Consider the following 14590-nt stretch of genomic DNA (forward strand, 5'->3'; position numbering starts at 1 on the left):
ATTATTGCGTCAACCATAAACAGTGCCACTCTGTCACGTGGCCCATTAAATAAAATCGGGTTTAAATGTACACATATACCTGGGTAGACTAGGACCGTAACTCAGACAGTAGTGGAATAGGCTCATTGAGCGTCCTAATGGGTCATCAGGTAAATGACTTCCTTGTAAAATCGAGCCACTAGTTATCAAGTTTTAAGTTAGAAGCATATCTAATGTCAGGTTAATTAAATCTCTTTTTTTTTTTAACATTACAGGTCAAAAACATGCGCCACGAATTATGGTCGTATTTAACAAACAGATGGTGTAACTCCAGAAACAAGAAATATTCTCTAAAACAGGGTAAGAGCTTTTTTGGGGACCGGGTGCTTTTAGATAACCCCTCCCCTCCCACCGCCTATGTATGCCAATTGCTTAAGGAAATTAGAACTCAACCAGCGACAATTGTTTGTCAAAAAAGCTTTTACAGAATTCCACTTGCACCCAAAGCACAGGGCCAGTCCAAAGACACTGCATTAAGGACTCAGTGTAGCAATAAGATTTTGAGCATATCCACTAGATAAATGTGTTAATCAAATTGTATTCATACAAAATATGTAATCAATTAAAGGTTATGGCTGTAATTATATAGACGTTCAGCTATTAAGCCAATAGCAAGACAACAGATGTCCGACCAGCAATGAAATAAACTGTCTGATCAATGCTGTTAACGCGATATAAATTCTTAAAATATTCAGTCTTAAACACCACCTCATAAACCAGTAAACCCTAACAAGTACTAAATAATATTTACTTCTATGTTGGAGCACAGAGCAACCAACTTGAGATACAGGGGTTTAGAAGATCACTGAATTGGGCCTAGGGATCGCTGAATGGTCGCCATAATGAGACTCGAGCTTAAAGGCATGGTCTAGTAAAAAATGTTATTTAAAAAATAGATAGGCAACATAAAAAAAAATACTAGCATTCTCTTTTTTAAAACTTCCTATGTAAACTTTTGAGCTATTCAAGCTCAAAATTTGCAAAAGCAAGCACATGGGCGCATCCATTTTGTGAAATGGATGCCCTCCTGTGCTGGCTTTTGCGGCACTAATGAAGGAAAAGCCAGCCAGCTGTAGTAAACAAAAGCTACCGCTGGGTGGCTTTCCCTTCATTAGTGCTGTACGCGGAGGACGGGGAACGGAGACCAGAGCAGGAAAGCTGCAGCTGAATCTCGGTAAGTGCTATTAAAAAAAAAAAAATAAATAACCACTAGCTGCGTTTTTTTTTCTAAGTTTTCCGGGCTGGAGGAGCACGGAAAACTTAGAAATAAAACCGCAGCTTTCAAAACGTTGCATTTATGTTTGCGGTCGCTTTTGAAGCGACCGGAAACATAAATACAACGTTATTGTGTTGGAAAACGCTGTGGTTTTTCTTTCCAAGTTTCTCAGGCTGCTCCGGCTCGGAGGAGCCTGAGAAACTCGGAAAGAAAAACCGCAGCATTTTCCAACACAACCGCGTTGTGTTTCTGCCTGCTGTGGCTATCACTTTGGGTCTCCGGTGCTCCAAGCACCGGAGACCCAAAGTGAAAGCCAAAACAGGCAGAAACACAACACGGTTGTGTTTACATGCCGCAGTGTTTCTGCCTACAGCTGATTTCCCATTTGGGGCTGTCGGGCTCCCCACGGGGGGCCCCCCCGAGAGCCCCAAATGGGAAATGCTAAATGTGCGTTGTTTCTGCCTGAATCTGCTTTCCCATTTGGGGCTCTCCGGGGGAGCCGGAGAGCCCCAAATGGGAAAGCAGATTCAGGCAGAAACAACGCAGTTATTTTGGAAAACGATGCGGTTTTTCTTTCCGAGTTTCTCAGGCTCCTCCGAGCCGGAGCAGCCTGAGAAACTTGGAAAGAAAAACCACAGCGTTTTCCAACACAATAACGTTGTATTTCCATAAATGCAACGTTTTGAAAGCTGCGGTTTTATTTCTAAGTTTTCCGGGCTCCTCCAGCCCGGAAAACTTAGAAAAAAAAACGCAGCTAGAGGTTATTTTATTTTTTTTTTTTTTAAATAGCACTTACTGAGATTCAGCTGCAGCTTTCCTGCTCTGGTCTCCGGTCCCCGTCCTCCGCGTACAGCACTAATGAAGGGAAAGCCACCCAGCGGTAGCTTTTGTTTACTACAGCGGGCTGGCTTTTCCTTCATTAGTGCCGCAAAAGCCAGCACAGGAGGGCATCCATTTCACAAAATGGATGCGCCCATGTGCTTGCTTTTGCGAATTTTGAGCTTGAATAGCTCAAAATTTTATATAGGAAGTTTTAAAAAAAGAGAATGCTAGTATTTTTTTTTATGTTGCCTATCTATTTTTTAAATAACATTTTTTACTAGATCATGTCTTTAAGTACACCCACTTCAGACTTAGGATGTTTGAAATGACCAGTGTATGGAATACCCAAAGGGATTTTTTTAGTTAGTTTTGCCATTGATAGGGATAGTATCATTTGCCAAAGCTGGGTTTTGATTATGTGTCCTCTGTCTGAATATATGTGCAGCCTTGAAAAAGCACTGATTGAATGTGAAAAATGTTGACCGAGAAGATGGTTACAAGAAAAAGATAAACAAACACTTTGGAATTGGAATGTTGAAGAACATTGACATTTTTTTGTGCACTGAAAAAGCATTGAAACTAAGGGGTCAAATGTATTGCAAACCTGCACTCGTGTGTAGGATGGACTTATCGTTTGGAAACCTCTAAAACGTCCATCCTCCCTCTGATTCCAAGGGTTCCACACACTAGGTACTACGGATAAGAACTCTGATTAACATGCTACAACTCAGTTGGATCCCAGCTACACATGCAATTTAAGGAAGGCCCAAGGCGCACCATAATCCATTTATCCAATAATTATTACACAAAGAAATACCAAAATCCAAAAGGCACAACACGCTACACTGTACGTTAATATGTGTTTCTGAACTTATAAGAATTTAAGCCAGTCAGTTAAAAATCAAAATGGCTGCCCTCTTCTTACAGAAGTATAAACATGGGCGACAACAAATACACGTGTTGACTATAAAGAACTTTGGCACACTTTTGCATCCCAGTCCTACCTTTAAAAAGATATCCAAGACAAACTATGACTAGAACATGTGCCAAACAGCAAGTGGCAGAAGCAGATATGGAATTCGGCCCTGGCTGGCAATCTGCAAAACCAACTAAACACCTGAAACTGATTACCCTTAGAGGAAGGAGGAAAAAATGCAAAAAAAGGCAACAGCTCTTATTACCGAAGAAAACACTCAGCACGGTTTGGTTGTGACTCGAAGGATGTCCAGAGATCCCCTTGGCCACGACATCACTCAGCACCCGTGGGTTGGGGACCAACGGTTCCTCCAGGGCTTGGCCGACACCATCAGCATAGTGAGCGGGTACGAGGCGTAAAAACTGGGAGCCTGTGGATGCCAAAATATGAACATGTCAGTGAACACAAGCATTGCCGTCAAATGCAAAATAACCAGATAACTCAGAATGGCTGTCTTTAGATGTCATTTTGTGGAGCTGGTGGGGGTCAGAGGTGCTTACATATGTGCTGCGTAGCGAGGAGTCAGCAGAATGGGATCCATAAACCCACTCCTCTTCAATACCCTCTCCACACCCCCAATGGTTGCTGTTTTTTGGGTTTATGGTGAGCAACATTGGATCCAGGAACATTCTGGGTGTACAGTGTCCCCTGTTATAGAGTATTCAATCCGCTCTGACACCTACAATAGAATTAGCCTCTAGATTCTGGCACATGCCAAGTCTTTTTTTCGATGCACCAGATTGGTAAATCACTCACTAAACCATCACCTGCCAATGTCCAGTAACTTATAGGGCACCGACCTGGAAATCGCCAGAGACCCCCATATCTGTCACTATTCGTGAAAGACCATCAAGTGCTGGCCTCGCTATTTGTTGGCAAATATTCCAGGCTGCCTGTGGGTATATTGGCATCCCACCATGGACATCATTTAGGTGTTTGCCAGGGGTCCGACCCCTGAGGTCTCCCTTGCTACTGCTAAAAAAGAAAAACATTTTAAAATGGAGATTCCTGGGCCGTGGCCAGCAGCATGTGGCTTTGTTTCTGGAGTGGCTGGTTATCTGATCGCTATAGCTGTCAAGATAGCTCAGTTGGTTGTGCGCTCGCTGCTGCAAAGTGCGTTTGATCTGCAGGTTGCATGTTCGGCTCTCGGCAAGGTCAACACAGCCAGTCATCCTGCTGAAGTTAATAAAAGGGTACCAACACAGGTTGGGTGATATTGTATGTATATTTGTTCTATATGAAGCACTTAAGCGCAAGTTCCATATAATAACACATCAGTATTGTTTGGCCTTGGACATATGCTTGCAATCACAGTAATTTGGTAAATGGGCCGATACGCGCTAACAATACATGTGGTGATCTATTATTGTGTGAAATGTATATCACTTTACAGTGATATCGGAACCATATTTTTTGTAGTGTACTTAGAAACTATGTGATGCCACTTCCTGTTTTGTCAAGGGGTGAAAGGTCGTGTTCCATCGCTTCCTGTGATGTCACTTCGGGTGGAGTCAAATGCAATAACTTCCTGTGATGTCAGGTTAAGGGGCGTGTGATGTCACTTCCGCTACCTCTGCCATTTTGGTAAAATGACATCCCTGCATCCCACCTCCACGTGCTTTCACTCAGTTTTCTTTTTTGTATTTGAGGTGGAGATATTGCTACTAGCACAAACACTATACAACGTTGTATATGTACGTAGCAGAGCATTCCCATTGCTGCAGGGATCGAAGTGAGTGGGAATGGTCAGGAGCGGTGTTCCACTACTTAAATTTTTGTCCATTTACCATTCCTCTACTTTTTACAACCATAAATTGGTCCATTCATGGCCCTTTGCAAATGTAAAGTTGTACTAGGAGCCTTAGTTACTAGTCACTTAGACTATTGCAATGCCTCGGCGGCAACACTTGTCACAGGTTGCACTATGCTTCCACTTACCCTGTCCCCTGGAGAGACCACAGTTCCACTACTTTTTGGTACACTTCTACCACTGCATTGCTGGGAAGAATATCACGAGCCGAATGGCAAAGCTCCTAAAGCAGCCTCCATTAGAGAACGAATTCCAAACATTCTGACACGAGAAGATGCCTGAAATCATTCACTTTCGTTTTAAGTTGCAAACCTTAATGTGCTAATAGTCTTCCAGGCTTTGTGATCATTATTTGGGATAATGACCTTTCCCGATCTTATATCACCACCCTCTTTCGACTTAAAAGTCTTCATTATATCAGTGTTAAGGCAATAAGCACTTGGTAATTAAACGATTACAGCCTGTGAACTCAAAGTCTGAGATTAGATAGGCAACTTGGCAAGAAATGTAAAAAGCTGTAGTTTATCAGGCAGTAGAGCAGCACCCAAGGTGCTGAACAGTCGCAACAGTGCCCCCTGCAGGGCATCCCACACATACCTGCGGCTCCTCTGCTGTGATAGGCCAGATTGTTGAACCATCCATCGTAGCGCTGGACCTCCCAGTCAATATTGCCTTGTGCCCCTGCAAACAGACATCCACAGATAATATATTTACAAAGGAGTAGGAACAAAGAAACAAGTACATATGAAGACTGAGCATGGGGCAGATTAAAGAAAGTTCAACTCTGCACCCAAGTGTGTGTGCCATTTCTGTAAAGGTATACTTGGAAAACGTGGGAATCCACTGTGCCCTCACCCACCTACATGACCTGCTCTAATCCATACTGCTGCTATCTAGAAATTGTTTTGATACCTTGAATATTTTTATTAGAGCTGGATTCCTTTTATTTTTTTGTAACCTGTTAGTTTTCATGTTTTCTCTAGTTATTTATAATATGTACCCCAGAAAATGGTAACATACTGGAAAGGTTGTCCCCCTCTTCCTCGAAGTAACAAATGCAGACTGGTGACCCAGCGCACTAAGTATTTCATACAATACCTCTTACAACCCCGTACTCCACCACCCAGGCAAATCCCCTTCCATTGGTACGTCAAATAGCCTCACCGAGCTTGGGTCCTCAACATACAATTCTACGCCTGTCCTTTGATCTCCTCCACACAGCATCTTCCGTTGCCATTCGTCCACTGGTAAAATGTACTTACTGACAGGGGAAAGTATTCCGGCCACGAAGAACAGAAATAGGGGCAGTGTCCAATTCTTGCTCTTCGTCATTGTGGATGCTGGATTTCCTGAGACCCTCTCCAGCTGGAGTGACTGCAACATAATAGAACATCTGCATAAATAAATGGGTATTATGGTACCGAGGGGTGTACAAAAAAAGCCTAGCGATTAGCTTTGACAAATACCATCAAGTAAGCCAGCAAGAAATGCATACTCCCATCAACATCTTGTATCCTGCAAGTGCGACGCACTATCCCAAATGAGAATTGCCATACAATGGCAAATCAGTTCAGTCAGAATCTCCCCCGACTAGTAGGTGTTAAATTGCTGCGATTGGGCTCAAACCTTTTAGGTAATACTCTTAACGTGCACTCTACTGCTGATTTTAGGATCGCATTTTCAATTTTAGGAGAATATTGTAATTCCCAGCAAATTCATATTGATGACAGTCCCAGAAAGTGCCTCCATACCCATTTACTGTTACCGGTCAAGTGGCACAGCGAGTAGAGCGCTCGCTTTGACACCCGTGCAGAGCCTGTTAACGCAGGTTCGAATCCCGGCGGGGCCAAACTCAGCCTTTCATCCTTCCGAGGTCGATAAATGAGCACCACACACCGTGGGTAATAATAAGCAGCGCTCGGATACCTGAGGGTTTGTAGCGCTATATAAAAGCCTAATTATTATTATTTAATGCAGTGAATAAGATTGCTTGCGCTTATCTTGTTCCCCATCAACCAGTTATTGGTCAGTCACTTTGCCTTCCTACCTTAGGATACACAATACTTTCCATGCACTTTTCCCATTCCACTCACTCCCATGCACTTGCGCGTTCTCAATGTCACTGGGCCCAGCAAGATCGCTTTTTTTCTCCCCTGTTCCCCTTCCCTTGCCGCGGCTCTGAAACACTTGTGTATGAGCGCGATAGAAATAAAATATCAATTAATGGTCCCTCTCTGCAATGTCTCCAAACTGAAATGCCCAGATGTGTGTATATTTTACAAGTTAGCTTTGTCTGATCAAATAGGTTTCATCAAGTACATACTTCTTTGGTTTCTTAACGTTTCATATGTTGAGCTGCCTTAGACTGTTTGGCAATGTCTCGTGCTTTGTTTTTTTTTATGCACAGTAATGGTTGTTGCGGTTATCTGAGCCTTCATCAGAAATCTATAGTTTACCTTTTAGGTGGGCCGGGAGAGGGCCTTTAATCCAACGTGGTATGCAAGATCTAAGGCCATTATTCATTTCCAAATACCTTGACCCCAAAATGTGCACCGGTCTAAGTGTGAAAGACTTTCTGATCAAATGCACAAGACAAGCACTTTCAGTTTGAATAAATAAACAATTTCTGTAACTTGAGAGGAAAATGAAGAAAGCAAATATTCTGGTAATTAACAATTTTAATGTGTTTTAAAATTCTGCAGCACTGTCAAAAGTGAACAGCGGCTGCTTACTCGCTGCATACCCAGAGTGAGTGCATTTTTATAACAATTGAACACATGGTCACGTGTCTTTTCCACACCAACTCCTGTGCACAGATTCCACAGTGTCCCTTTTTACAGAGACCATTTGCCGAGATGATGAGGAATCAGGATATCAAACATTATTTACCATACTTTGTTAATATACAGTGTAAGCATCCTGTTGATATTGGCATGTACATAGTTGCCGTTGCCATGAGGATTTTTGGTGAAACACTATATGCCTCTTATTGATGTGGGACCATCAATGCAGCACTCCTATCTATTTGATCGCTTTTATTATCTGTTGGGATCAGGAAAACTGCATTATTGCATGAATAGCCTTGCCATCTTCGACTTGTGTTATTGCCATTGCTCGGGCTAATGTTATTTGCGACTCAGTTGTAAGCTACACCATCTGTCTTCAGTTTCCTAATTTTAGGTCATCTTTCTGATATATTTATTAAATGTGTGCATTCTTTGGTATTACTTTGTGTGTAGCGTTCAGTGGCAGATTAAGTTCCTCCAAAAGCAGCACCAACACATGTTTTAGTTGTCTAGATAAATCATTTGGCCCTGAAAGTGCGGGTTCTCAGAGTTAATTGACTAAATATTCATGAACCTTATTTGAATCAAAACATTTGTTATTTGAAATAGAGGCTACAGTGGCTTCCTTTCTTCAGTCCCCCACCGTGTTCACCAAATGCAAGTGTCACTTGAAAATGGGCTGCAGGGGAGGTAACCATGCATGATACTGGATGCCATATACAAGAGTTTTGCAGCAGCCAAGATGCTATAGGAGAGTAGCTTTTTGGCATCAAGTAACAAAAAAAACACTGTGTTCTAAAGGCAATCTGATTTACATGAAAGTATAATTCACGTACAACCTGTTACAATCATTACTTATGGTCTTAGAAGTGTCCGTGACTCGCAACACTACACAATGCCTGGTGGTGTTGCTGGCATCGCTTCCTGGACTAGAACGCTAAACCATGGATCTGTAACCTTTGAATTTCGAGAGCTTTTGGACTACAACTCCCATCAGCCTTAGCCAGCATAGCCAACGGTGAGTGACTGGAGTCATGGTTAAAACATCTGGAGAGGTGTGGCAGACCCAGGCTCTGAACCTTTTGGTATCAGTGCAGTCAGTGGTGACATATTTTGGGTTCCAATATAAACTTGCGGAGTGACCTGGAGTGTTACCGTGTGGAATCTGTTTGGATCTGGTGCAGTCTTTGTTCCTCCTCCAAAGCAGTAGAGAAAGAAAAAAATCATACGAAGCCTAATTTGTTGAGCGGAGTGACGCCGAGTGACCTGGAGTGTTTTGCCATGTGTTGGGGAGAGGTGGCATCGTCCAACCCCTCCTTCCTCATTCCCGCACCAAGCAGAACACGTGTAAGCAGAGGGGTTTGGGGGGGAGGGGGCGAATATCTCCCCGCCCCCTCCCTTTTATATTCGCACAGCTTAACATCGACCTGTATGCATGAAATGTAATGGATGTCTCCATTTTGTGTCCTGCTTGCTGCCATCTTTTACTAGGCCCAAATTCAGTCCATTGAGATGTCAACTCTCCCTTCCTCTGCACCTTGCACAGACAGCCCACAACACCTCCAACCCCCTCCCACTCCCGTCAGCCCCGCGCAAGCCTTGTTCTCACGCAAGTCCAGCCATTTATTGTTACAATTAGCTAGTATCAAGTACTGACAGAATGCGCTCGCAGGAAAGTGAGAGACCGGGGCAAGCTCCGAACCCTGCACCTATCCATCTCCACTGACCTCATCTTGCCCTCTCCACCCCTCCCTGCCAGGCCATGGTCCACTGGCCCCCTGCCATCTATTCTCTTTGAAAGAGAGTGCCTGCAGGACCCTCCCAATGACTACACTAAATTGCCCTCCATATACTTAATCCTGTGCAGAAATATCTTCCCCCCTACCGCCAATAACCGTCTATATATTAGTTTGAATTGTAGGCACCAGGAAGCCTACATTACAGATCAAACCCCACAGATAAGGCACCTGGGAGAGGGGCCCTGTGCCAACCTACCCCCATGAATGCCAGGTTCGAATGCCAATATTTCCATTTATACTTTTCAAAGGTCCCCCCGCACCCACATCATGGGTTATGCCTGCCATTATTCTTTGTATGCCAATGTACGTTTAGTTTAGATTAGTTAGAAATGTACCTTTTCTTCAACCGACCATCACACCACAGAGATGAGCCCAGCTGACCCACGTGTGTCCGGAGCGAAGGGGAGCAGCGTCCAATTAGCATTGAACCTCCCCTATACTATCCAGTATGGCATAGGCCTTCCCCCAATCAAGTGCAAAGATTGTACCATATTTTGAAATGTTATGACTGACGATGCGTGTCCTTTTAATGTGCTGACCGTTTATGGTTTAGCAGAGCGCGCTCAGGCAGCAGAGTTCTCTGCTTGCATTCTTTATCTCATAAATTTGTTTTACTTGCAATTTATTCTCCTGGTCTCATTCCCTTGTGGGGTGTGTCCTTTATTTTGGTCTATTGGATATTACATGCATTGTTGGGGACGAGCCTTCACATGTGGAATCTCTGTTTGGATCAGCTGGTGCAGTCTTTTCCTTCTCTATTGCTTTGGAGGAGGGACAATCACAAAATCTCATCTGTTGAGCTGAGCGACGCACAGTTACCTGGAGTGTGTTACCGTGGTCTCTGGGGGGGGTGGCTGTGAAGTAAGCGTTTTCTCGGTGCGATTGACTGAGAATCTTATAAGATGCTCCAGGCTTTATTACCAATCACTGACTGTACATTCTCATGAGCTTCTGAACGCATGCTGTGTGCAGAGACTGCAGGGACAAGTCCCTTTGATCTACACACACATGCAAGCTTATTCGAAAACATTGATCCGTTCTCACATGCTCCTGAACACGCTGTGTGTGCAGAGACAGGTCCCTTTGATCTGCAGACATGCGCGAGCTGATTCGAATACACAAGGCATAAAATAAGCAGTGTTGCAGAGCAATTTGCTGTGCAATTATGTAGGTTTGCTAATTAAATTGGCACTTGTGTAGCACAGTTAACTATTTAAGTTACCCTGTTCTATGAAAGCACAGCTCACCCTGCATTCCTCCCTTGCCTTCAGTGCTCTCTCAACCCTCTTTTCTCCATTTACGGCAAGTTAAAATGGGATAATGGAGAGAGAGTGCAGCAGTAATCATCCCCTTCATGTGGCAAAAGGCCTGAGAGAGTGCTATGCACATTTTATTTTTATTTTTCAAATAATTCCAAACCATAACTAACCGGGCTAATACTGTTATTAAGCTAACTTATTTTCTTTTTAAAAGGCTTTCAATTCCTTTTCTAAAAAGGAAATTGGTTACATAATGCGTAATAACAGTATTACTACTGTACAAGACTGCATTGTCTCCATGCTTTACCGTGAAGTGCATCTAAATCTGTGAAAAATAGATTTCATTTTGTTGGGGAACACCTTTGAACATGTACATGACCATGCGGCCAAATGCTTGGATGGAAAACCTAGTCCTGTGGCCTGCTGCTTACATATAGCTTGCAAATGGTGCTCAACCCATGAGCTCATCCCATACTCCTTGACATTCTATCTTTCCATGTTGGTTTATACCCGCTACCCTGAAAGTGAGATGGCCGCAAATTACAATATTCTGCCTAGTTTGCCCAGTTCTCTACCTGCTATGCCATCCACTCTGCTTAGTCTTTTACATAATTAATACACAAAGCTAAAGTGATATTTACTTAAAGTAGCGATCAATAGTTTCATCCAGTCTGTACATCTACAGACCTACTGCAAAACTGTACACTGTAGTTGGCCTCTGGAGCTCACTTTGCTCTATGATTATGATTGCATTATATATTTGCACCTAGAGTGTGCTGACCAAACTGTTTTAAGAGCCTTTTTATCATATAAATTTATTTGTGTCCATTCATACAGCTAAACTTTTTGCAGACACTCATCCAGGGTTCGTAAAATATTTTCGCCCACTCGCATAGTCGAGTAGATTTTAAGAAGGGCCAGTACCATTTGCAGGGAATGTTGGAAACCTTCATTTAAACTTTACTTTGTTTGCAGTAAATGTCAGATAAGTTTCACTGTGCATGGCTGGCCTCTGGGTGGCAGCAGTGTGCCAAACTAAAGTGGGTTTGTGGTGACATGCACGATTTTACCAAAAGAATTTGCAAGGCCTTACTGATTTCACTAATGTCTTACTTCAGCGGTATATAAAACTGCTGTATTGTTGCTCATTTTATATCTTGGGTACAAGTATCTTCTGGTGGCATTAAAAACATGAGTACACAATTGCTAATCAAATGGGTTTGTTTGCTAATCAAGAAAAATGTAATTAGCAAACTCTGCTAATCAATTTTTGAAAACTAATTTATGCCTTGAATACAGCATCCAATTTAATTAATACTGCGATCTTACCCGTGCCCGTTGCCCCTTGCGACTGAAACACAGAGTGTACTTTATAGTGAAGTGGTTAACATTGGAATCTTTGTGCAGATTTCATGGGCTAGTGGCAGTCTACATAACTTTGTAGCCAAAGACTTTAAAAGCCACAGAAGAGCCGAAGAACGTGGAGCGGGAGCTGCCGTTCGAGTAAACTACGTTTGTGAACTTTGCTCCTGCTAGTCGCCATCAGCAAGAAACCATCTCGCTGATTCAACCTAGACAACTGGGCCACAATTGAACGCGGATTCTTGCTTAATCCTGAAATCAACAGTGACAAAAAATTACAAAGCAGGTTCTGACGGCGTTTCATTAGTAAATTGCATATAATATCGTTACAGTCACTGACTGAAGTGATATGGCAGTGTGCATGGGGTTACGCAGCCAAACAGGAGTACTGGGAAAACCCACACCATCTGCACAAGGAAACATGGCTGTAACTGGTTTTCTAGCCATTCCCAAAACAAACATCATTGAATAACAAACGTAATGGAATTATTGGCATTCTGTAGATTAATTGAATTTGATAAAGGAAAGAAAGTATCCCAAAAGATCCCTTCGTCAATCACAATGAACAGTACATACATCACAAACAGAAAGCAAACGGGTCGGAACACGCCCTAAATTAAGAAAGATTCATGCCTACAGAAAGGTTCCGTGCCCATAGCTCTCCAGAAATTAGAAGATGTCAAACTTGCACCATACCCATAGAAGTGGATGGATGAATACGACTAACATCACCAACTCTTGTCAGCCCTAAATGTGGTTCAGAGTTCCTTTGTGACCCTGTATGACAACATCTGGGATGAAGCGAGGGTCCATTCCATCATGTTGGCAAACATTAGTGTGAGGGTCGATGAGCTAACTATGCTGCAATACACTATGCAGTGGACAACACAAGACACAGGTGAAGAATCCTGTGTCAGGGTCTCAAAAAAAAAAAAGCTATTTCACCACAGATGCCCGACACCATAGAAGACCCAGAAGAAGGGGTAGCGAATAACCCATCAAGAAAAAACCAAGTCAAGATAATTGTTCGGCCACCAGCCAAGTTCCTCAACTGGTGAGTAGTAACCGCCCCAACGAACCTCCTAAAAAGAATAAAGGGTATTCAAACGGAGGGGGAAGCACAATGAAACCAAAAAACCTAAAAAAGCAGTAAAACTAAGAATGCACTAAAGCAAACTTCCTTTCGGAAATTGTCTCTAGTGGCTTTCAAGGGATCTGTAAAACACTACAGATCTGAGAGAAAGGGAGATGAGTAGAAAGTAGCAGTAGGAGAACAAACATTGATTATGGAAGCACTGCCACTATAACACAATATGATGCCAAATACAGTTCAAAAAGACTTTAGCCAACAGAAGGTGGACGCTCCAAGGGAAATAGCGACACTGCGGGAAAGCATGAAGCGACCAGACATCAAAATTATAAAAAAGACACAATCATGGTTCGACTAGTAATCCACAAACTAGCATGAGAGTCTCTATGTAGACCTGAACAGGATTGGATTTGTGCAGTTTGAACGGCCCCAAAGGTTGGTCTCAACCAACTCTTAAATTACCATCCAAAACTGTGCTGTTGCAAAGCCATAACATGGAACTGGGAGGGGACACTGGGAGTGAGGAGAGAAATATTACTACTGAACAAACTGTATGTATGTGGAATAAAGAGTGAAACAGGTTGGTCATAACGATACAGTGCAAGACCTGGGTCAAGGAGTGTAAGAAAGAGAATGAGATAAACAAAGGCAATTGCCCCAGGAAGAGTTGATGAAAGAAAGATGCTGATAGATCTAAACAAAGATTATTAAATGAAAGCATGGCGGGAGCTGAATCTAACAAAAGAGATAGATGGCTAATGACTTGGGAAAGATCTATGGAAAAAATGAAAATAGATGGGCAGGACAAATAGGAAGGCAACCAGAGCTACAGATGAAAGAGGACTCCACAAAAAACACAAACATGGGTAGAAAGACTCGAAAGAAACTCTCAAATTGAAAAAGCTCATAGTACAGTTAAATCAGCAAATGTAGGTGATTTACTAAAACAAAGGTACAAACCAGCTGAGATGGTAGGTATGAACAGATCCAACTCTGAGACACACTTATCACAGTACCAGAGAAACAAAAGGGAGCCACAAGAAAAGGTGAGAAGCGTAATGAAAGAAAGATACCACGCATGTACTTGACCAAAGACAGTCAGAAACCATTAAGGGTTGTTGGGTAAATAGCACCCAACTGATGTTTACTCACACATTTGGGAAGAGTAAAAACATGTCTAAATAGAGGCAACATTTGACTTCTACCAGCAGAGATTACAAGCCTCAGAATGATATGTACAAGAGATATATATCGAGAGTGGAATTTCCAGATAAACAGGATTTCAATTGCTTGGTAGTGCACTTAAACTCTGACTTGGTATTGGAGTTGGTCATCTTCGAAAGAGAGGCTGAGGAACCAAGGGTCTATGATATCTTCAATTGATCTTGAGAAATTGCAAAAGTGGGAATTACTGGGAGGCGAAAAAAGAAT

The 14590-nt window shown here is 42.7% G+C and overlaps 1 protein-coding gene across 2 annotated transcripts in view; it reads right to left on the minus strand.

Moving 5' to 3' along the window:
* The window catches only part of LOC138504305 (dual oxidase 2-like), a 134478-nt gene that overhangs the window by 99378 nt on the left and 20510 nt on the right, over window positions 1-14590 (minus strand). For both annotated transcript variants that reach the window (XM_069624713.1, XM_069624712.1), the window contains exons 2-4: window positions 6126-6237; window positions 5461-5544; window positions 3259-3423 (exon numbers count right to left, since the gene is read on the minus strand). In XM_069624713.1, coding sequence (XP_069480814.1) covers window positions 3259-3423; window positions 5461-5544; window positions 6126-6237 — 361 coding nt within the window. The remainder of the gene's footprint in view (window positions 1-3258; window positions 3424-5460; window positions 5545-6125; window positions 6238-14590) is intronic.

This window comes from Ambystoma mexicanum, chromosome 11, assembly GCF_040938575.1.
Source record: "Ambystoma mexicanum isolate Mex_15411 chromosome 11, UKY_AmexF1_1, whole genome shotgun sequence".
Taxonomy (NCBI): domain Eukaryota; kingdom Metazoa; phylum Chordata; class Amphibia; order Caudata; family Ambystomatidae; genus Ambystoma; species Ambystoma mexicanum.